Source organism: Garra rufa, chromosome 2 (genome assembly GCF_049309525.1).
Source record: "Garra rufa chromosome 2, GarRuf1.0, whole genome shotgun sequence".
Classification (NCBI taxonomy): Eukaryota; Metazoa; Chordata; class Actinopteri; order Cypriniformes; family Cyprinidae; genus Garra; species Garra rufa.
In genome coordinates, this window is record NC_133362.1 from 44,568,400 (window position 1) to 44,593,117 (window position 24,718).

Genomic DNA, 24,718 nt, shown 5'->3' on the forward strand with positions numbered 1-24,718 from the left:
AGGGGGCAGAGCGTTAGCGCTAATAAGCAGAAATTGACGAAAATATTCATCATTTTTAACCTTCAAATATTGCACCGCAAACATCAACAGTTTTACCTCGTCTATGCTGGCAAACGACCATGGTACAAGTACAAGCAGTGGAGGCCTCCAAGTCATGTATTAAAATTGTTTAATGCTAGCTGTGCATTATCCCTTACATACATCTTGTTCCAATTAGTATGTATTAACACACTAAATTTATTTCACAGAGGAGTGATAACTAAAAGGCATATAGTTCACATAGAGTGAACACCAAGCAAGGGTACAAAGACTAAAAGCATTCTTCACTACTTGGTGCTGCGGCTATAATATTCTTGTCCATAATATCCTTAACCATGTATTGTTCAGTATGTGAACTGTCAGCAGTTCATACCTGGAAGAAAGAGCTTTCACATAAGGTGTCGTGGCAAATGTCCAGGTGGCTGAAAGGGGTGCTCTGGGGGCTTTCAGCTGGTGTTTGGCCTTCTGGGGCAGATCCGCTGGGCTGGCAGCTCTGGGTAAAGGACTGGATGTAATGAGAAGCCACCGTCCAAAACTGAAGGTCTGATTCATCACCAAACAGCCTAATAAAAAATAATGAAAGAAGCTATCACATACACTTTTTTCACATATTTAGCATTGATTTTTGTGGAAGAAAATGGAATTGTGTGGATTGTAAAATAAATAAAAAATATTTTAAATATTATACATTTGCCAAAAACATTGTTAGTTCCATTCCACTAATTTGACTGAACAAGCAGTATGACATTTAAGTAAAGCTGTTTAGTATAACAGCACTAGGGCGCTGCACTGTTTGTATCACTCTGCTCATCTATATTCACAGCATTCTATACTATGTCTTACTGTCTTAATACTAGGGGTGGGCATAGATTAATTTTTTTAATCTAGATTAATCTAGATTAAAATGGCTAATTTGAATTCTGCTGAAGGCATTCAGAATATGTGTGCTACCCAAATAATGACTTAAAGTCTTTGAGAATGGATCATAAAGCTCATAAAGCTGTTCTATGATAATTTGTTGATGAAAATAAATTGTTAAATTAGATGTACTTGTGTTTACTAACTAACTAACAATGAAATGATTTTTTCTCCCTATTAGATTGTGTTTTTTTTAACGTCAACACCTACCCAGCCCATTACATGTTACACTGTACTTTTATTTTGACAGGTTGCCGTGAAGTTTCTGTGTCATACAGTATGATATGATGCTAGTTTTCTCAAATGAAACGGTAAAAGTGACACTCACAGCAGTTTGGGAGATTGAGTTTATCTGTTCATGTGAGATGAAAATGCCAAAAATTACCGGGAGCGTCACGTGTGTTTCAGTATGCGTGTAGTAAAAGCTCGTCTCCACCATTCATACATACAGCTAGGCAAACGGAACATATCGGATTCATATTAAAACGGTCTTTTTGCATTTCAGTTTTCACATACACTAGTCCATATCGCGATTTGAATTAAGTGACTGACCAACATTTGATTTATGAATCCAAAAAACGACGAATTTACGTGGCATTTCGCTATAGTAGATTCGGTTTTTATGAATGGAGGACGACGCGATCCCGTCTGTGTTTTGGCGGAGGAGACGTAAACGCGCGACCATATTCTACAGTCTTCGGTATACATCCGCGTTAAACTATCAAGGTGAAAGTCATCATAGCTTGCGTAGTTTAGACCCAGCTCCCAACCCAAATTTGAGAATAGATTAACGGCGATATTTTTTTTATCGCGCGATAAGAGTTTCACGTTAACGCAGCACGTTAACGCCGATAACGGCCCACCACACTACTTAATACACATGGAGAATTTAAACGCTGTGCACTTGAGTGGAGGAAAAAAACGGTTAACATTATCACTAGATCCTACACACTGAACACAAATCTGTGCTAATGAGAGAAAGGGTTTAACACAACCCACTGGAATTACCTGACTGTAAGTCATTTACACGTTTATTCACCTGCAGCAAATCATTTATTATTCTTCAAAATATATACATTTTTAGCATAATTGGATTTTTGTTCTTTTTAACAGACCAGCTTACAACTTTAACGAAACACACATATTATAAACTAATAAATTTACTAATAGTTTGATTATCATTTGTTCATGATTAACAATAATAATACAATGTTGACAGTTCAATGAATAATAAGTGATTAATAATATATTAACTAGTAACTTATTAACCATTTAATAGGGATCTGTTTGATTATTTCAATTTTTTTGAGATAACAGATTATAAATAGTTAGCATATTAATACGTATTTGTGAACATATAGTCATGTTTTGTAAATGATTAGTTAATATCTAAATCACTTTTAAATGATGTATAACCTAATCTACAAAACATAGATACAAATATTAACATATCACTTATTAATCATTTATGAACACAGTCATGTTTTGTAAAATTTTTTTGTTAATCATTAATTAATCACTTATAAATTATTTAAAACTGAACGTTATTATAAAGTGTTCTATTTTTCAAAAAAGAAAGTGTATTTATTAAAGGTGCCACAGAATGCATTGATACAATATTTTAAATTGTTCTCTGATATCTACAGTCATGGCCAAAAGTTTTGAGATATACTCCAGAATGTTATGAAGAGTGATCAGATGAATTGCATAGTCCTTCTTTGCTAAGAAAATTAACTTAATCCCGAAAAAAACTTTCCACTGTGTTTTTTTTGCTGTCATTAAAGGACCTGCTGAGATCATTTCAGTAATCGTCTTGTTAACTCAGGTGAGAATGTTGACGAGCACAAGGCTGGAGATCATTATGTCAGGCTGATTGGGTTAGAATGGCAGACTTGACATGTTAAAAGGAGGGTGATGCTTGAAATCATTGTTCTTCCATTGTTAACCATGGTGACCTGCAAAGAAGCCATCATTGCGTTGCATAAAAATTGGTTGCATAAAAATGGCTTCACAGGCAAGGATATTGTGGCAACTAAGATTGCACCTAAATCAACAATTTATAGGATCATCAAGAACTTCAAGGAAAGAGGTTCAATTCTTGTTAAGAAGGCTTCAGGGCGTCTAAGAAAGTCCAGCAAGCGCCAGGATGGTCTCCTAAAGAGGATTCAGCTGCGGGATCGGAGTGCCACCAGTGCAGAGCTTGCTCAGGAATGGCAGCAGGCAGGTGTGAGTGCAGTGAGGCGAAGACTTTTGGAAGATGGCCTGGTGTCAAGAAGGGCAGCAAAGAAGCCACTTCTCTCCAAAAAAACATCAGGGACAGATTGATCTTCTGCAAAAAGTATGGCGAATGGACTGCTGAGGACTGGGGCAAAGTCATATTCTCAGATGAAGCCTCTTTCCGATTGTTTGGGGCATCTGGAAAAAGGCTTGTCCGGAGAAGAAAAGGTGAGCGTTACCATCAGTCCTGTGTCATGCCAACAGTAAAGCATCCTGAGACCATTCATGTGTGGGGTTGCTTCTCATCCAAGGGAGTGGGGCTCACTCACAATTTTGCCCAAAAACACAGCCATGAATAAAGAATGGTACCAAAACACCCTCCAACAGCAACTTCTTCCAACAATCCAACAACAGTTTGGTGAAGAACAATGCTTTTTCCAGCACGATGGAGCACCGTGCCTCGGTGGCTCGGGGACCAAAACGTTGAAATTTTGGGTCCATGGCCTGGAAACTCCCCAGATCTTAATCCCATTGAGAACTTGTGGTCAATCCTCAAGAGGCGGGTGGACAAACAAAAACCCACTAATTCTGACAAACTCCAAGAAGTGATTATGAAAGAATGGGTTGCTATCAGTCAGGATTTGGCCCAGAAGTTGATTGAGAGCATGCCCAGTCGAATTGCAGAGGTCCTGAAAAAGAAGGGCCAACACTGCAAATACTGACTCTTTGCATAAATGTCATGTAATTGTCGATAAAAGCCTTTGAAACGTATTAAGTGCTTGTAATTATATTTCAGTACATCACAGAAACAACTGAAACAAAGATCTAAAAGCAGTTGAGCAGCAAACTTTGTGAAAACTAATATTTGTGTCATTCTCAAAACTTTTGGCCACGACTGTACATAGAAGGTATATGACATAGGAAAGGGAAAAAATTCTCCAGAAACGGTTTTACAGGTCCATTTACAGCCCTAGGATTTGTCCCTATAATTAAATGGTTCATGAATAATAATGATGAGCTCTGCTCTGATTGGCTGTTTCACAGAGTGGCTCCTTTCAGTAGCTCGCACATGGAGGAAAATATATATTTAATCACAGAGCCCGAGCCACTATTAATATGCGGGTCATTGACACTGCCGTTTTGAATGCACGGTTATTTTACTTTCACTTTTGAGATTTGCGATTGCCGAGCACTGTGTAACGTTATACTACAGCGACAGTACTTACCACATATTTTACAAGTTTAGATGCTTGTTAGCGCTCAGGATCTGTAAATCATTCGCCATCGTCTGCGCAGTCATCTCTCCTTATTCTGTTTATGTGTTAGTGTGTTAGTGTATGTTAGCAGAACTTCTGATGATTCGGCTATGCAAATGTTGGGGGCGTAACTATTAATGATCCCAAGACGATAATGCCATAGTTACTGTTATGTTAGGATTAGCCTATTTTTCAGTGGTCTTTTGCAAACACCAGATTTATATAAGGAGGAAGAAATAATGATGTTTGAGACTCACGGTGTGTCAAGTCCATGTACAAAACTGTTATTATTCAACTATGCCCAGGTAAATACAGTTTTCCATTTTATGGCACCTTTAAACATCATTAGATTTTGCATCTTGCCTCAGACCTAAAAGTTCTCGTTGCTGTTTTAATTTTGTTCAGGTCAAGAAACCCTTAGTATAAAGAGAGAAGTGAAGTTACATTTTGGCGCTTATGACACTCTACTGCATTGCCAACTACCACTATACATTACAGTTCTCTAACACCGCTTTTCCACCTGAAAAAAGTGAATATTGACAATTGAAATGATTTAAAGCATGAAAAAAAAATAGTTGTAAATTAATGTAAAATTATGTTATCACGAATATTATCACTTGTTCATCATTGCGTCAATGTTTTTTTGCAAGAACAACATAGTGATGAAACATGCTTTGTAGAGCTATTTAGGGCTACTGTAGAAACATGGTGGTGCAAAACAGTGACTTCCATGTAAGGAGACTCTCTTGGTGTATGTAGATAAAAATTGCTCATTCTAAGGTAATAAAAACATAATGATTCATTATGTAAGCTCTTTATACATCTCTAAAAACAGTTATGTATATTATATTACACCTTTAATAAGTATGAAAATAACTTTAATAAAACAAAATCACACAGTGTATGCTACCAGATAATGTCAGATCACACATCGTTAAAACAACACTTACAATATTATCGCAGATGTTATGTATGCCGCACTACCCAGCCTTGACTTGAGTGGAAAATAAAATAATTCGAGACTGCGCAAGCACTTGTTTGCACATGAGCAAAAGTGTTTTTTTAGGAGTCTAATTTGGAAGCACCAGACCACTGATAAGTCAAACCTGCTTTTTTGCAGTCTCTGTGTTCTTACGAATTTATTTTGTAGTAAGTAATGAATATTTATCAGGGAAATGTATCGGAGTAAAACTATACATTTTAATTGGGAAATTAAGTGGAGTAAAAGTTGAATATTAAAACTCACATAAAGTACAGATTCTCACAAAAAATACTTAAAAGTCTATGTAAAGTCAATTCTGAGAATTTTTCCTAAACATATTAGAAATGTCATAAATGCATTGCTAAAACATGCTAAAAAAGACTGTGAACTATATAGTAATTAATTGTGAAGTTAGACCATTAAACAGTTTTTCACCATTTTCATGTTTTTCTAGGTGGGGCTAAAAACATGACTCGATGACGAAATGCAGTCACTAAGCATATCCCCTCTCCTAACACTGTAAGAGGTGTGCCTGACTTGAAGCAGCACCGAGCAAACCAATCGATGTGTGACATCAAAATACAGCGAGAGCTAAAGCAGACTCCTTATGCTTTTGAATCGCTCTTGCGGTACTCACTGTCATACAACGATCATTCTTTGCAGCGCTGCTTCATGTCAAACACACCTAATAACTAGAGCGCATTAGCATCAGTGGTTCGCTGCTAAATTGTGAGTTACTGTCATTGACGTTACTACAGTCAACACGTTACTACGTTACTACAGCCTTCATCACGTAAATGCATATTACCAGGTACACGCTTCCAGCATTTGAGAGCAGAGAATACTGCTTATATTTTACCTTATTTTTTTTTAATCATCATTCAAATATTACTTCATTACGTTACACCACTGGTCTCGAACAAGGGAGCCTATGACATAAGTAGGCAGAGCTTTCACTACAGACTTGAAAAGTACCATTTTTAAAAGGCATCAGAGTTCAGGTAAATTAACAACAATTAAACATGTCAGCTCAGCAGTTCTGAACGAGTTCTGAACGAGTGCTACCCTTGGCCGAGCACCGGCTTCAACTCCAGTATTCCACTTGGTGCTAAAGTTTTCTCACAGATGAAGAGTGCAGAACCAGGACCGAAAGCATGCACCTCAGGACGTAAAAGAGGTAAAGTGCAACCTTACTGTCTGTATTGTGAGAGCTCTGAATATTTAGGTCAGTGTGTGAGTGTCCAGACTTTCCTAAGCAGATATAAGAGGATTACTGAGAACAAGAGATGCTAAAAATGTCAATGTCATGCTGTAACAGACAATATTACTAAATACTAGTCAATAAGAAGAGGCTTAGTTGACCACAGCTGTATTAGTCAGAAAAAAAAAATGTTAGTGTGACGGACAGATCGTTAATGGCTAGTCCTTGTAATAATTACAGTATCGGGCAGGAAATTCAAATGTTCGCCTATAATTTTTTAACCTCAAATATGACTTATCATTTGACCCTGAGACACCAAAGTAGCAACATTACCCCTCTTTAAATGTGCAGTATTAGGCACATATCTAAGTGTTTGTGCGGAGTGTGGAAGTTGTTAGCACGCTTACTGCTTGACATGGAGGCACTGGCGCAATTACTTTTTTCCTGATAACAGTGGAAACAAATTAAAACACAAGTTTATTAATAAGTAATAAAAATATCTCGCTAAACCTCTGATACATTTAGTCATTACTAAATGCATTTCAGATGCTCTGCAGTAGGCTTTTTGTGTTTGCTTAAGCTTGGAATAGGCTAAATATTAAAGTAGGTCAAGTACTTTCTATAAAGCACATCTCAAGTTTAAAACAACTGGGATCGTGCACTTTCTGGCATCAGGTCCTCTGTGTCCTTTTTTTTAGTTTTCAGATGCATTTGCAACATCAAAGTAGATGGATATGAACAACATAAAAAAGGATCAACAATTCTTGACAAACTTTTGCACTTCATGCTAATTGGACCAATGATCTAGAATGCTTTTTTATTTATTCATTAATTTGGACAAATTAAAGCAGCAAAAATACTATAGAGGAAATTAAAGTATTCAGGATTATACGATTTTTTTATGTTAGTGTCAGATGGATATGTTTGTGCATGAGCCTGAACAATGTTGGTGGAAGACTCCAAATTTGGTAGAGTTTTGACCATTTTGCTAAGTTTTGTGTCTCTATGTGTGGTACTGACACTTTTAGGGTCAGAAAAATAAATTAAAAGAAGAAAATCTTAAATAAAATAGGATCAAATGTGCTGTGACCCCTAAATAGGAATAATTACAAACAAATAAAAGAAGGCCCTATCTAATGATGAAAATTGAAACTGAAATCCATTCTCAATTAAAACGCTGCACTACCCTGCTAGACTGACACTTACCGAGACACAAGGATGCAGCGTTGTAGTAAGTTCAGACTTGGATCCTGGAGAACGCTTTTGATGTCACTGTGAGAAGAAAATTTTGGATGCTCAGGGAAATAATAGTAGTAATAATAATAATAATAATAATAATAATTATTATTATTATTATAAAACAACAAAAATTAATTAAAACATGTTAGACAGGGCAACATGCTCTTTAAAAAGCTTTTAAAACAATGTGAGACATTTGAGGATAATTTTGTCCCTGCTTTTATGTAAAGGCGCTTCTATGGAAGGGAAATTAATTTCCCTGAATAACCATAATTAAATTACAAAATTATAATTGTAGAAACAGTGCTGTGCTCTATTCTGGGAGCATACATACTTAGAAAGAGAGTTGAGCTGTTCCTGGATCAGTCCCTTGATTTCATCTTTTTCTATGTAGTCTCTAAGGATGGAAGTACAAAATACAAGACATCAGATGATGTTTCATCTGTTCAATTGTACAATGTAAATGCTAGTAATTTTGTTTGACTGCCTACTGTAAGTGTGATAGGAATAGATCAAAACAGAATACACTAACTAAACAAAACTAAAATAAACTGTCAAAACATGGATTGCTGCACCTTTTAATTGACCAATAAATTCAGATTCTTTCAGACATTTATGATCAAATCATTTAATAAAGATTAATGAGGGAGATTTTTATTTGTATGTCAGGCACTTGTTTCAATTGATAGATTTAAACAATTATACTTATTAGTGTGTAAACATATTCCTTGAAAAGAGCAATATATAGGTGGAAAAATAAAGGACAGAGATTTAATATAATTTCAGTGACATTTCCAGATCAGGAAAATAGAATTTAATTGAATTGACTTTAAATGGCACACCAACAATCAAGTGCTTTAAGGCATTTAAGCACATATGAAAAAACACATTATGTATCAAACCTTTTTTGTTAATATAGGTAATTTACCATAGAAATATTGTTTTATTAATGTTTAGGACTGTTAAAGTGCCAGCTGTGGTCTGATCTCCTTAAAACTTTGCATGCTTGTTTAGAATCACCTGTCGCATATGCTTACCAGGTTTGTGAAGTTTTGAGTTTTCCTTAAGGCTTTATAGGATTTTAGGTCAATCTGGACAGGCCCCTTTTCTAAACGATCCCATTATAGCTTCCCAAAGGTAAATTTCAACCTTTTGTTTTTTGATAATTATTGACATAGAAAGTCAAAAGATTTGTACTGCAGTGTTTTTTTCCCAGATTAAGCAAAAGAAATGTAGGACTAGTTTTTTTTTTTTTTTTTTTTTTTTTTTACATCTTCTCAATCATTTAACAAATGATTTGATTGACAGCAGTGGTTCTAGAGGCAGAGTTGTCCAGAATGATAAGTTCTGTCATATGATACGAATATCACATGCATGTGCGATAAAATGTGCAATGCAACAATCAATGGCGGCCATGTTTTTTTTTTTGAGATACCTGAATGTCCTTATAGACAGCGATTTTCATGTTGATGGTTGTGGACAAAATGGTTGTGTAGGTATAGCCATTTTTATGTTTTTTCCCCTCTTATAGTGCCACAAAGTGGCCAAGCTCCACGATTTTTGTCCTTCTACCTCAACTGTAGCTCTTACATAAGTGTTCTGAGTTTGAATCTCATTCCGTTCAGGATTTATAGGCATTTTACTAAAAGTGGCCCTGTCCCTTTTGAACATTTTGCCATCCCTTTGCAACACTGAGTTGAAAGTTAAGACTTTTTTTGGATAATTATTGATATTCGCTCTCCAGAGAATCTTTCTGCACTGGTTTGGTTCTGATCGAGCAAAAAACCTGGGGCTAGTTTGCAAAAGTAGGTTTTGCAAAATATCTAAAATACCGGAAAATTTCAGCCTAGATCGAATCAGATTCATTTTGTCCGATGTGAGCCAAGGATTCCATCGACATAAGACACTCCAGCCTGTGATTGACGGTTTAGGAGTTATACGTGTTTTTTTTTTACTTTTGATCGCTATAACGCCACCACCAGGCTGACTGGGGCGAGCCTTGGTGACATTGTCGGCTACCATCCGAGTACTACCATCCCTCCAAGTTTCAAGTCTCTACGACTTACGGTTTGGTCTACACAATCAGTTTTCCATGGAGATCGCTGATCCGTGACTGTTCTAACAATTACAACTACGCACTTGAACCCCTAACAAGAAAGAACCTAGCCTCTGAATACAAAATTAAGAGTCATACAATAAATCCCTGAGAAGGGATTCATAGAGATGCACATTTCTGTTTAAAACACATATGAATGTTTTTGATTGAATAGGTCTTCATGCATTATGACTAAACACTTGCTGAAATAATTGTAAAATTGTAAATTGTACTATTGTAAATTCTCTATTTCCAGATTTTTAATGATCATGAGAACCCTGTAGGAAACTCCTTTTGGTGGCTTTAAATTAATAATAAATAAATATTTAAATCTGAAAAACAACACACTGAATATGAATGTATATGAAGCAATAGGTTGCAGGGAAATAGAATAATACTAGGTCAATCAATATGCTATTTTGCAAATGCAGGTAACATTTAACATAGTAAGGATAATAAACAGTAAATGTGCACGTGTAAATGTGAATATTGACAAACATTGGTGGTTGTAGATCACCGTAACTGGGGGCTCACTTGTGCTTTTAGGGAGTACACTTTACATATATTGCAGTGCGTAGCTTTTTATTTCCAAAATTGTCTTCCATGTTGGAAGACAAACCTTGTATAACAGGCACTTTTCGGGTGTTTATTGCCATCTTATGATAAATTGGTTGTGTATTCCTCAACTGTAAGTCACTTTGGATAAATGCATCTGCCAAATAAATAAAAGAAAATGTATATGTAAAAAGCTATGCACTGCATCAGTTAAGTCAAGCCTGCTTCATATCACTAGTAAAAAGGCAAACAATTAATTATTATATTGTTATATGAGCGTGTAGTTATTATTGCTTCATATGTAGTTTTAAAATTCCTATTTAAAAAGATCTTATATAAGAAACTGCAGACATTTGGATAGTTTAATATTATTTCTCATGACTGAAATTAACTATTTTCATTACCTGTATATTTTTTGGGTAGCTGTGATGAAGATTTGACAGTATTTTCTCTGAAGAATGCACAGTACGTAAAAAAGTATATGTTCTATATAGTTTGTATATGGGTAGCATGAACAAAATTCATACGTTTTTCTTGGCATAAAAGTTATGGGACAATACATTACTTTATCATTGCCACTTCAAACTTCAAATTGTACACAAAGTTGTTGGTGCAATACGATTTTAAATTTAGCGGAACCGGAGAGGGGGCCAAGGTTGTTGACATGGGGACACTGGTAACCTATGTTCCCACCATCATGTTTATTTGTCTAAAACTAGGGATGCACTCAAAGCTCGTTCCTGTCACTGCTATGCACACTTAACTAAACTAATTAAGTCATCAATTTAATGCCTATGTTGGGTATATCTTACCCAAAATGCTGCTATATTAAAAAAAAGTATCTGAGTAAAAGTATATTTTGGTATTATAATGCCTTTGCGTCCTGTATTTGATGTTATTAACAGGGCTGAGATTTTGAGATTTCATAAAAATAAACCATCAACCCCAATGTACTGTACTTGAACATTGATAAAATCACAGAGTACCAAAACAGATATATTTTCATTTCATGACAAAAAGAATAAAGCCTTTGTGTCTGAAGGTCAGGTTTTTTCAGTGGTACCAGCAAAGACACGGCTATCACAACACACTGGAGTAAAACGTGCTGTGAATGACTTTTGAATGACTACATAAGTGACAAATTAATAAAGCTGTCACATACACTTGACTGATGTCCATGGTGTATGTATCAGACCATGGCTGCAGTAGCAGGAAGGCCTTCAGTGTAAGAGCAGCGCGTGGCAGTAGAAGATAGGGACACCATACTGGATCTGAAAACAGAGAACAGAGACAGGAATGTACATACATACACCATAAAAGTCTATTGCACACCACCAAGTCTGTTTATGACCAGGAAATAATAAACATGATGGAAGGACATGACAAAATGTCTATCACTGGGAAGAAAAAAAAAATCATATGTAAAGTCAAAGAATATTGTATGCACATACAAACACAAGGATGAATACAGCCCTCAACACATTTATCAGATATCCAAATGGGGACTTCCCATTTACTTCTACTGTTCTAATTTTAACTGGGAATTCACCTGTCAAAATTAAAATGCTTGACCAAAACTGGGCAAAGAACTCATTATTTGTCTTTCTCTTTGAGAGACTCTTCACCCTACAAGATCACATTAACTGTGGACAACCTTTTTTTCCATCAATATATTACCAATCATCATTTATATTTAGAATTAGATCTAATTAAACCTTTTTATGTGCACAGTGCTAAAATGGGTAACACTTTATAATAACGTTCAGTTGTAAATCATTTATAAGTGGTTAGTTAATGATAAAATAATAATTTGCAAAACATTCATAAATGTTTAATAAGTGATATGCTAACAATTTGTGTATGTTTTGTTCATTTAATTTACAAGTAATTAGTTAACGATGGACTAATCATTTAAAAAAACATGACTATGCCTTCATAAATTATTAATAAGTGATATGTTAGTATTTTTATATATGTTTTGTAGATTAAGTTATAAATCATTTACAAGTGATTAGATAACGATGAACTAATAATTTACAAAACATGATTATACGTTCACAAATGATTAAGTAATATGCTAACAATTTACAAATCTGTCATAAGTTAATTCAAAAAAATAACAGATTCTTAGTAAGTGGTTAATACGTTACTAGTTAATATATTATTTGTCACTTAAAAATAATTAAAATATCAATCATTTAAATTTGTATCCTTCGCTGAAGATCGCATCATGAATAAATCATTTACAAATCTTTCTGCATCCCCTAATCTAAAGTGTAAACAATTCATCAGTTGTAAATGTTTTACTCATTATTCAAAGGTCTTTCACCCAGTGTGTATACCCACCTGATACCCACACAACATGTAACTGGCAGGTTTGTAAAACATTTACAACTGATGAGTAGTTTACACTTTAGATTAGGGGATGCAGAAAGTGTTGTAAATGCCTTATATACACCAGATGTAAGAAAGATCTACAAATGATGTGTAACACATTTACAAATGATGAATTGTTTACACTTTAGATTAGGGGATGCAGAAAGATTTGTAAATTATTTATTAATGCGTTTACACAACAGCTTTTGAATACTTTGTAGGGTGTAGGGCTGACTGGTGAGGGTAAAGATGTCTTCTTTGGCAAACATGAGCTGCATCCCAAATGACGCACTATAAACTCTGCACTTATTCACTATGTACTTATGCACTAACGCACTTTGCACCATGTAGTGTATCAATTATATAAGGTTATTTTGTATTTTATAACGCCCTAAACAAGCTTTCACAGGAACCTCTTTTTTTTATATCAACTTCAAGTTTTGAATAACTTATTTAGATGTAAGGCTTCAAATTGATATCAACTTTAGCATAAAACCTGTTATGTGAAATATGTATTTTATATAAAATATAGTAAAAATTGTACAGTGTATTTTCTTTACAGTAAATTTAAACTTCTGTAATTTGTTAATACAAATTTTTATTATTATTATTTTTTTATTCCACTTCTGCAATAATCTGCTGATTGTTTTCTTTATAAAGAGATCTACCTTCGATCTGTATTCTAAAGTGTTCATGAATTACAACAATTTAAGTTTGGATAGTGCACTTTCATGCCTATTTTAGAAAATTTTAGAAAACTAGTAATTTTTTAACCATTTAATAAGGATCTGTTTGATTATTTTATGATATGCCATTTTTTAAGATAATTTAGGACAGATTGGTAAATCGTTAGCATATTACTTACAATAAAATGAACATATCACTTATTAATTATTTATAAACACAGTCATGTTTTGTAAATAGTTTATCATTAACTAATTACTTGTAAATTAACTTGTAAATGATTTGTAAATGAATTAACAAAACACACAAATTGTTAGCATATCACTTATTAATCATTTGTGAATGGTTTGTAAATGATTATTTCATCATTAACTAATCACTTATAAAAGAGTTACAATGGAACGTTATTATAAAGTGTTACCCAGTTTTTTTTTTTAAACTCACCTGTCAGGTCCTGCTCATCCATTCTATAACTGGCAGACTTCATGGCCATCTCCAGCACTCTCACGCAGCCATCATCTGATGCAAGCACCACTTTATCTGATGTACACCAGTCAATATCCAGAATCCTATAATTCACATTCCGTCCCACTCTGATGCTGCTCACCATCTGCACCTGTAGAAGTATGTGACAGTATTACCTTTAAAGCCTCCTAAATGGAGTTTGTGTGCAACGGTGTTTCCTCCACCTGTAGCCCAAGATGCTGGGATAGGTTCCAGCATCCCCAGAATGATGTTAAATTTGAGGTGAAGCACTTATACAACCCCTGGCAATAATTATGGAATCACTACACTTAGATGATGTTCACCCAAATTTTGTACTTTATAACAAATAAACCAATCACAGATATGAGACAAACCAATTTTTGTTTAATCATTCAACACACTGGTTATGTGAAACATACCTCAAACAAATGAAATTAAAATAGTTGAATTAATGGAAAATTATTTTCCATATCAGTTTGTAATTTGTATTTCTGAAACAAATATCTAAACATATCCAAAATGCTAATTAGTCAGCAGTGTACTTACAGACCTTAACAAGCTGTTGAACTTGACTAATTGTAAGGAAACATGTCCCTAACAAGAAAGCTGTCAGTTGAAATAATGGGAAGGATTATAAAATGAAAACATACAGGCAGATCAAGGAAGACAAAGCATCAAGGTAGAAAACTCAAAGCAATCTGCCTTGAAAAAAGAAAATGCAAAACAAATGAAGAACAAATGGGAATCAATGTGTGTGACATAACTGTAAGAAGCCGACTGAATGAAATGAGATTTACATATAGAAAGGCCAAATTAAAACCAGCATTAACACATAAACAAAATAAAACTAAATTAGAGTGGGCTCAAGAGAAGTCATGGAGTGTGGATGATTGGATGGAAGTGATATTCAGTGATGAATCACAAATCTGCAATAATCAAGGAGATAATGCTGGAACTTCTGTCTTGTGCCGTTCTAATGAAATGTGACTACCTGAAGAAAACAATCAAATTTCCCAACTCATTTATAATATGGGGTTGCATGTCAGGTAAAAGACCAGGGAAATGGCAATTCTTACCTCAACAGTCAACTCACAGGTTTACACTGAAACTTTTGGACACTTCTCATTCCATCAATAGAAAAGAATGTTAGTATAATAATGCACCTTGGCACAGAGCAAAGAGTGTTAAAGCATTTGTTTAGGAAAGGAACATCAATTCAATAACATGGCCAGCAAACAGTCCAGATCACAATCCAACTGAAAATGTATGGTGAAAATTGAAAAAAACTGGTCCATGACAAGGCTTGTCAACCGCTATTCAAGAAAGTTGGAACTAACTTGATGAAGAATATTGTTTTCCATTAGTGAAGTCCATGCCTTAAAGAATTCAGGCCATCATAAATGCCAGAGGAAGAGCAACACAGTACTAATTGTGTTTTTTAGTTGATGATTCCATAATTTTTTCCTCAACATTGAATGATTCCATAATTTGTTTCCTGTACTTGATATGGAAAATAATTTTCCATTCATTACAGGGCCTGAAAGACATCCCTGCATCCCTTCTATGCCAAAAAAGAGGATCCCTGGAGCACATATTAAGCTGTTGCCTGAAGGCCCTGGGTGAGGGGCATTAGTGGTGGCACCACAATCAGGTGCTAAAGGTAAATCGCTGGAACTATCAGCACAGGGATCTCTCTCAGCAAGCACCAGCAGCCAGCACAGTGCACAAATCACATTTGTTAAGGCTGGAGAGAAACCATCAGGGAGCAGGAACCCAGCAGGTGAACTCCTGGCAACAGTTCGAGACTGGCAGCTAAAGGTTGACCTGGGAAGGCAGCTCAAATTCCCAGAAACCATCGCCACAACCACACTTAGGCCTGACATGGTTCTATTTTCAGAATCATCAAGGCAGGTGATTCTATTGGAATTAACTGTGCCCTGGGGAAGAGGGTCAAGTACAAGGAGTTGCCAGGACGAATGCCGTAACAGAAGATGGAAGACCCGCTGCCTCCTCATTGAGGTTGGCTGCTGAGGTTTTGCTGGCCAGTCGTTATGCAGGGCCCTCAATCACCCCTGGCTGGGCCGCTGGGGTGAGGGTGTATGATGTTGAAAGACCCGAAACACTCGATGACCCCAGGTTACATCACTGATGATATGCCTAGGGCACTGGAAGGTGTGTGTCAAATATCTGAAGGACAGGACTTCTTATTGGTCCACATACAGTTTCTGCCCTAAAAATTCTTTAGGACCTCAAGGTGCAGCAGGCAACTGCTGGATTAGGGCTTATTCGGTTTGTATCACAGTTTTAGAGTCACAGTTTCGGTACGGTTCGGTATGTGCTATGTTTAGGGAAAAAAACAAATAAAAATAAAGAAAATAAGAGCAAATAATCTAACTATAAGCAACAGCACAAATAAATACAATAGAGTCAAGATACAAATAAAATAAACAGTGCTTTTCAGTTTTTTTTTAGGTAGGTATAACATTAGTTTTTAAGTACATAAATTGAATAAAATAATGTAATAATAAATGTAAAATAACATTGCATATTTGACTATAAATTAAAGATTAATCTTATTAAAGTTACAAAAGCTATTCGATAAAGAGCAGTGATTTCCTTGTTGTTGTTGTATGATTAATATTAACCCTCTGGGGCCTGAGGTGTTTTGGGGCCCTGAAGAAGTTTTGACATGCCCTGACATTTGTGCTTTTTTCAGTATCTTAAAAACATATGAATGGTTAAAGTCAGATTACATTGTAATCAGCACATATTGGGCTACAATAATATGCAAGCAACATTAATGTGCATGTTTGTGTTTTTGAGAAAACTATGTTTATGCGTGGTTATTGAAAATCTAAAGTTTTGAAGTCACTGAAATAAGGCCATGAAGCACATACAGGACATTTCTTTACAAGACTTTAGATAATTGGATGTCGTAGGCTAGAATTTTTTCAACCAAATGATGTGAAAATCATCTCGTTCACTCGTTCAGAGAAAACAATATATTGATTAAAATTTTATAAAACATGTTTTGTGATCGAAAGGGATTATTCATAGGTGTGGCAATGGCCCATGAATATTTAGCAATTCACACCTGAAAGACAAAAGGGCCCTCCCTAATGGCCCCATCAATGTCTGACTTGACTATAGCAGGTAAGGAAACAATGTGAAAAGATTCAGAGAATGGAGTTTTAGATTATTTTTATTTTATTTACTATCACTGTATAAACAAAACATACATAATGAAGGTCAAAGACACATTATTGAGCTCCCTCATCTTACCACACAGATGTGCACAGACTTTGTGGCATTTCTGAAAACTTCTTCTGAATTATGTTCAACAAATGAAACAAATCTTACCTGCTATTTTGTGTGCCCTTAAAGTGCTGTCACTTTAAGAGAACGCTCAAAAAAAACGCTGGGTTAAATACGCTGGGTCAAACAGGGTGTCTACAGGTTTGACCAAGTTAAATTTAAGACATTTTAAGACTTTTTAATACCATTTTCAAACAAAATTTAAGACCAAATTGAAAGTCCCGCAAAAGTCTAGCACAAAACTATGAAGATATTTTAAATTATTATTTTATTTAACTGATTATTCTTGGGAATATTCAACAGAAAACACTATTCCAGAAGAAGAAATTATTTTCTATTCCATGACAAAGTCAAGGCTCTCACACACTTTGAAGCCAATGTAACAGTGTAAGAAACACGGATTTTGAGTCATGGATCGGATCATTTTTCGGATCAGCAAAAAAAAAAAAAAAAAAAAAAAGTAAAGTTTGTTTTTTCCTAATTACTGAATGCTACTTTAGGTAGGCTACTTCTCATCCACAGCAAAAACTACTATCTGAACTAAAGTTCAGTAACAAAACAAGAACAATTACACAAATGACAAGTGTAAATGAATACAACATAAAGTTAGTAATAAAATCAATAACACTAGTATTCAGGAGGGGAAATTTAATAATTAATTGTAAAATAACTAGTGTTTCTCACTGCAGGTATTTATAGGACGCTGTCTCTTTAATATAAGGCCAAATGCCCAAACCGAATACTGGCACGCATCTCTTTCTCAGCTGTTTCGGTTCACTGAAGACATAAACGACTGTTAAACAGAATACCAAAACGGGTATTAAGACATGACTTGGTATGTACGTTTCCGTTCAAATAGCAGTTAAAGAGGAATCAATCTGTGTGAATCGCGCCGCGCGCCTCTCTCTCCCTCTGCGCGTGCTCGCGCCAGTTGTGTGCGGCAACGTAAAAACATGTGCTAATTATAAACTTTTACTCTATGATGGTTAAACTTAGCTAATCTGCGATTCAAATGCGTGTAGTTGGGCGGAAACCCGCTAAATCTGGCAACACTGAGGCGTTGTCAAGCAACAGAACAGATTTAGAACCTGCGCAGGAGATTCTCCTCAAAACGATAAACTTTTCCTTTTCAAAGTGTAAAAAATTTAAGACCCTTGGATTTAGATTTAAGACAAATTAAGACATTTAAAGGCCTTATTTTAGGACAACAGAATTTAAGACTTTTTAAGACTTTTTAAGGATCCGCGGCCACCCTGTCAAATATGGACAAACCCAGCGTTGGGTTATTTTAACCCAACTTGTTGGGTTAAATCTTTGACCCAACACGTTGGGTTGTTTTATTTACCTAGACTATTGACAAAAAAAAAAATCCTACGTTGCTGGTTGAAAACAAACCTGAAATATTTAATAATAAAGAAAATAAACAATAATCAAAGAGAATTACTTAAGGGTTGTTTTTTTACCCAACTGCTGGATTAACCCTGTTGGGTAATTTAGTTGGGTTGTTTTGCTCAGTGTTGGGTTGTTTTTGTGTAACCCAACATTGGGTTACTGATTTTATCCAATCAAGTGACAGTTAAGAGAGTAAGCCACTCCCCCTACTCGACGAGCCAAGCCCTACACTCAAAAAAAAACCCGCTGGGTTAAAATAACCCAAATTGGGTTATTTTGGTAACCCAACGCTGGGTCAAATATGGACAAACCCAGCGTTGGGTTATTTTAACCCAACTTGTTGGGTTAAATCTTTGACCCAACATGTTGGGTTGTTTTATTTACCTAGGTTGTTTTTGTGTAACCCAACATTGGGTTACTGATTTTATCCAATCAAGTGACAGTTAAAAGAGTAAGCCACTCTCCCTACTCGACGAGCCAAGCCCTACCTTCGCGGCCATTTTGAATCACCTCAGGAATCGCCTCAGGAACAACCGTCCTTCAGCGACGACAGAAAAGGTATGTTTGTGGGTTTTTAATGTATGAAACTAATACTGTACACCAGGGTTCCTCAAATCTTACCCTGGAGGTCCAATGCGCTACAGAGTTTAGCTCCAACCCTGATCAAACCCACACTTTTTGCTATCCCCAGTGTTAATTTAACACTCTGAGTATAGACACATATAGACACTGAAGCGGTGTTGAAGTTAACGAGATAATTAGGTGATTAACGAAGTGATGATTGATCATTATTGAAGACACCTGATGTTAATAAGCAGCAACATTTTTAAGCAACCATTATAGTGGTCAATGTTTGCATTAGTTGGGCTCTTGACCCTTAAGTCTTCAATATTAGGTCTTGTTTGGCTGTAATTACTGAGTTATAACAGCCAGACAAGCCAAGAGCAAAAGTCATCAGGTGGCATTGACTGTGCTTGACATAATCATCATATAGTGACTTGAGTATTTGACATTAGATTTCCTTACGGACTACAAGAAACTGTGAACAAAAGAGCAATCAGTTTTGGCATAATCAGACAGATGATGAATAAAAAGTGTATTTTAATTTAGACACACAGACATGAAGAATCAGCGTGAGAATCACAACAACGGTGACCATTAAAAAGCGTGTTGTAGCCAATCAGAACTCATCCATGACTCCCATCATGCATTGCGGCATGAATAAATGATGAGAGTTCAGAGTTGATCTGTTTATCTGAATATGCCGTTTGTCACCATTGTTGAGATTCATGGGCTGGTTCTTGATGTCAATGTGTGCTGACATGAAACACTTCTATTTATTTTTTTTAACAGGTTGTAAAAAAAATCTTTCCAAAACGTATAAGCACTGGATCTTCTGTGGATTGTCAAAGGCTATTACAATAAGCAAAAAATAAAAAACAAAGAAATTAGACATGTGATTAAGTGATTCACGTCAACAATGAATATGTTAAAACATAATCATCACCTGATGACATGAGCTTATTTCTGGCTGTTTTAACTCAAGTACAGCAGCCAAACAAAATCTAGTATTAAAGATTTAAGGGTCAAGAGCCCAACTAATGCAAACACTGACCACTATAATGGTTGCTTAAAACTTTTGGTTTTCTCCTTTGGTGATCTGGGGATTTTGCTGTGTGGGTTTAATCAGGGTTGGAGCTAAACTCTGTAGTGCATTGGACCTCCAGGGTAAGATTTGAGGAACCCTGGTGTACAGTATTAGTTTCATACATTAAAAACCCATAAACATACCTTTTCTGTCGTCGCTGAAGGACGGTTGTTCCTGAGGCGATTCCTGAGGTGATTCAAAATGGCCGCGAAGGTAGCGCTTGGCTCGTCGAGTAGGGGGAGTGGCTTACTCACTTAACTGTCACTTGATTGGATAAAATCAGTAACCCAATGTTGGGTTACACAAAAACAACCCAACACTGAGCAAAACAACCCAACTAAATGACCCAACAGGCTTAACCCAGCAGTTGGGTTAAAAAAACAACCCAACATTTTTTAGAGTGAATGCACTGATCCAGTGAACTGATACAGTCTGTTCAGCTGGCTATGTCTGCTAGGATACCTACCAAGACTGGCATTTTGACATAATTTTTGTGTAAATTTGACCATTCAAGAACAATACTTAAGCGAGCTTAATATTTGCACACGTTCTGAGACGCGAGTTTGCGTGCTTCAGATGAGCGCACACACTAATCTTCTTACTGTGTGCACAATCTTGCGTCTTTTGGCTCTTAAATGTTCAAACTGGCAAAGCTTAATTGAGTTTAGTTTAAACACAGATAGCAACGTGTGCTGTTCAGGACTCACTTGCACATGTGCGTTATCAGCACTCGGGTGATGACGGAATAAATGACTGCTTATATTCCAGCATACAGGACTCGCATTGAACAAGGGTAATGTTTTTTTTTTTTTTTTTTTAATTGCTGTTGTTGTATTGGGAAGCCAGAATGTGTATCCATCAACAAAAACATCCATTAGCTGAACCCTGTTTGTTTTACGTGTTGTTGTTGTTTATAAAAAACTATATTATAGATGCGTTGTCATATTTAAGTTGAACTGCGGTCCTAGTGCATGCCGAACCGTGGGTGGAGAATGGTGCGGTTCGATTTTTTACTAAGAACCATTATAGCCCTGCTCCAGATACTTCTGGACCAGGACACACTGATCGGATAACATGCCGATCGGAAGCATGTTAGTCTTTTCAATGTGTATGTGGATAACTGGTTCCTTCAACACATTTTTTTCTGTTTAATACTTTAAAGCTGCTTTGACACAGTCTGTATTGTAAAAAGCTCTATATAAATAACAGTGATTTGACTACAAGCTACAACTGTGCTGGATGTTACTCCATGCAGAGAACATCACTGAATATTGTAATTTGTTTAACCAATATTATCAGTTAAACTCAGGACCTGAATATCATTTTGGAAACCATTAAAAACAGTCTATAGCAGGGTTCCCCAAATCTTACCCTGGAGGTCCAATGCGCTGCAGAGTTTAGCTCCAACCCTGATCACACTCACCTACCTGTTATTCTCTAATGATACTGAAGACCTTGATTAGCATGCTCAGGTGTGTTTGATTAGGGTAAGAGCTAAACTCTGCAGGAAAGTAGATCTCGAGGTCCAGATTTGATGATCCCTGGTCTATAGTATTCAAAATATACAAACATTTAATAAAATGTAAATTAAAAACAGATTAGAGTTACAAAAGTTATCCAGTCAAAAGCAGTGAGTGATTTTCTGTCTTTTGTTGTTTGATTAAAATTAATGACAGATGGCACAGGTTTATTAGGCTGCTGTCACAAGACACAATGCATGGATCCAATACTGATACATGTGTTTTCTTTGTCAGCTGTTTACATTACATTACTATGTTTACAAGGATAGTCGACAGGACGGCCATTTTGACTTTATTTTGTGTGTATTTAAATAGCTCCTAACTTGACGATTTAGGGGAAACACCTAAAATAGATGTCAGTCCTAATTTAGGACTCCTACATTTTGACAAGAGTCAATCACATCAACAGTTAAGGCACTGCCTTGTTTTATTGCTCTGAAATGTGCTGAAACATTTCTGCTAAAGAATCAATCAACAAACCAGCCAACCAAAAAAAGTAAATACACACACCTCTTTGGTATCCCAGACCTCAGCTCCATCTGTGTACATCACCAAGAGTTTTTGGTTCCCTTTCCCAGGAGCAAAACGAATCTTCTTCACCCACCCGCGGTGTGTAGGTACAGCCCTAAAAATGTAAATGAGTCTGACATCTTAAAAACAACCTAAAGGCAACTTGACTGTTAAATGCACAGGGGTGTGTATTTCCAACTCAGACCTTTATTAGGTTTTATTTAAGTTAGAATGCTGTCTAAGAAAGTAGTTTACAGAGTTTTTGTAATTAAATTAGTTTGCACACATACAACATGGATATATGTTTTACTTACTAAATCTTTAGTTATATACATTTGTACCTGGAAAGACGAGCCTTTAGGTCCCAAAAATTTAGGTTTCCATCTACATCTCCCAGAACTAGGGTGTCTCCTTTCCATGCAATACAGGCAATACTCCCCATACTTCCCTGGAAGAGAGTAGGAAAACTTCTGTTTCTTTCACACAAGACATAGGACACAGCTAATATGTCAGATAATCAGAAATGCCAAGACAGTGTTGATATTACCAGTTGTCATTATTATGCAGTATTTACTTTGCAGCAAGCATCTTGAACATTGATGCAGGGAATTGAAGCAAAAAAATTAAGAAAATAAATGAAGAAATGGAGAAAGACACTAATAATTAAGAACGAGAATGAGTTCTTGTTTTACTGGTTATGCTGAAGAGAGATATGGGTTGCTTATAAACACAAAATACGAACAGTGAAATAAAAATAAAAAGGATTTGAACAAATGATCAGAAATAAGTACAGTCAAAAAAAGCCCCGCAGGAGATGAAAGGATAATGGAGATGAAAGGATAATGAGGACAAAGGAGGGCGCAATTTTCTCTTCATCTCCTCTTTCATCAGAAAAGTTCAAAACTGCAGATTTTATACTCTCAAAACACTGCATGGGAATTTTTTAAAACAATTTTGATCCATACAGAGAAGTATGTACAGCTGTATCCAGGATATTCCATCTATAGGACTTTACAAAATGTGCATTAGAAAACACAACATTTGCCTTCTACACGTATGGCTGATTCTTAAGAAAAAAAAGGCTTCAAGAATGCAAAAATGAAGGTTTATGTATTGGTGAATTATAATTTATGAATTATTTTTGGATGTAACCTTTTTTCACAATAATAAAGACATACATTCAGAATACTGGATGGTTTCAAACCAATTTTCAGCTTTATTTATCAAACTGACAGTACCATTAGATGTCATTTAAATAGAGACAAACTCATGCAGTCACATATCAATCAAGTAATGTCCCAAATATGCAATTATAAAAACAAACAAACAAACAAACAAAAAACCACACAGCTTAAGTTAATTATCTCTCTGTTATTGTGTTTGCTTATTATTAGTCTTGTTTACCATGCAGTTCACTCACTGGGTTCATGCTTCATAATCTAGACAAAAACGTTATAAATATATCTAAAACATGCCAGTTGAGATTAACTAAGTAATAGTAATTGTAATGTTTTTGCTGTTTTGTTTGTTAATTTCCTTACAATGTATACTTATTCCAGTGAAGCAGCTGCCTTCATTCTTTAGCTCAGGGGTAGATAATGTGGCAAAAATATCACATCGCAATTATTCATTAATTTATTCATTCATTCAAGGAGGATCATAATCCAAAACTACTAGCCCCTACAACTAATATAAGTAAAATTCATCCATGTTTCTTTATTGCTCTAAGAAGTCCTGCCAACTGAAATGTGTGGATATATACATACAGACATAAATTGGAAACATTTGGTCAAAATCTCTACAATTCATTTGAAAAGTAGGGGTGAGTTGGCCATCTGGAGCACCAGGATATTTCCTCTTTGAATCTATGAATCAGGCAATTGCGGTGTGAAAAAAATGTCATTACATAACCTATCACCAGCAACGCACTGCCTGTTTGGCTATATCCAGAAGCTATATCTTTGACAATCATGCAATAAATGAAGCGAAAATGCAAAGGAGGAGAAGAGAGGGAGCGGATAATAAAAGAGAAAAGATGCTGCAAAATCACAGCCATGTTTGCTAGTAAGGTAGCAGGTCTTTCAAAACTACCTCCACACACGCATCTACAGCATGGCGAGCTATTGCCTAATAATCTGCTTTGTTCAAGCTAATGGCGTTTCCAAAATTTATGATAAATAAAATAAAGAAAGAAATAATACAAGTAAAAAAAAAAAAAGTTGCAACATCTCAGAAAATGACAAACTAGCACACTGTTTTAGAAAAGGGGATACAGTATTGTCTAG

General features: G+C 35.7%; 1 protein-coding gene across 1 annotated transcript in view; it reads right to left on the reverse strand.

The window, feature by feature from the left end:
* Window positions 1–22,875, reverse strand: part of wdr11 (WD repeat domain 11) — a 44,256-nt gene extending 21,381 nt beyond the window's left edge. Inside the window, exons 1-7 of the mRNA XM_073834267.1 lie at window positions 22,775–22,875; window positions 22,434–22,548; window positions 14,007–14,178; window positions 11,665–11,773; window positions 8,187–8,249; window positions 7,820–7,885; window positions 413–602 (exon numbers count right to left, since the gene is read on the reverse strand). Of these exons, the coding sequence (XP_073690368.1) occupies window positions 413–602; window positions 7,820–7,885; window positions 8,187–8,249; window positions 11,665–11,773; window positions 14,007–14,178; window positions 22,434–22,548; window positions 22,775–22,875 (816 nt within the window). The remainder of the gene's footprint in view (window positions 1–412; window positions 603–7,819; window positions 7,886–8,186; window positions 8,250–11,664; window positions 11,774–14,006; window positions 14,179–22,433; window positions 22,549–22,774) is intronic.
* Between the last annotated feature and the right edge of the window lie 1,843 nt (window positions 22,876–24,718).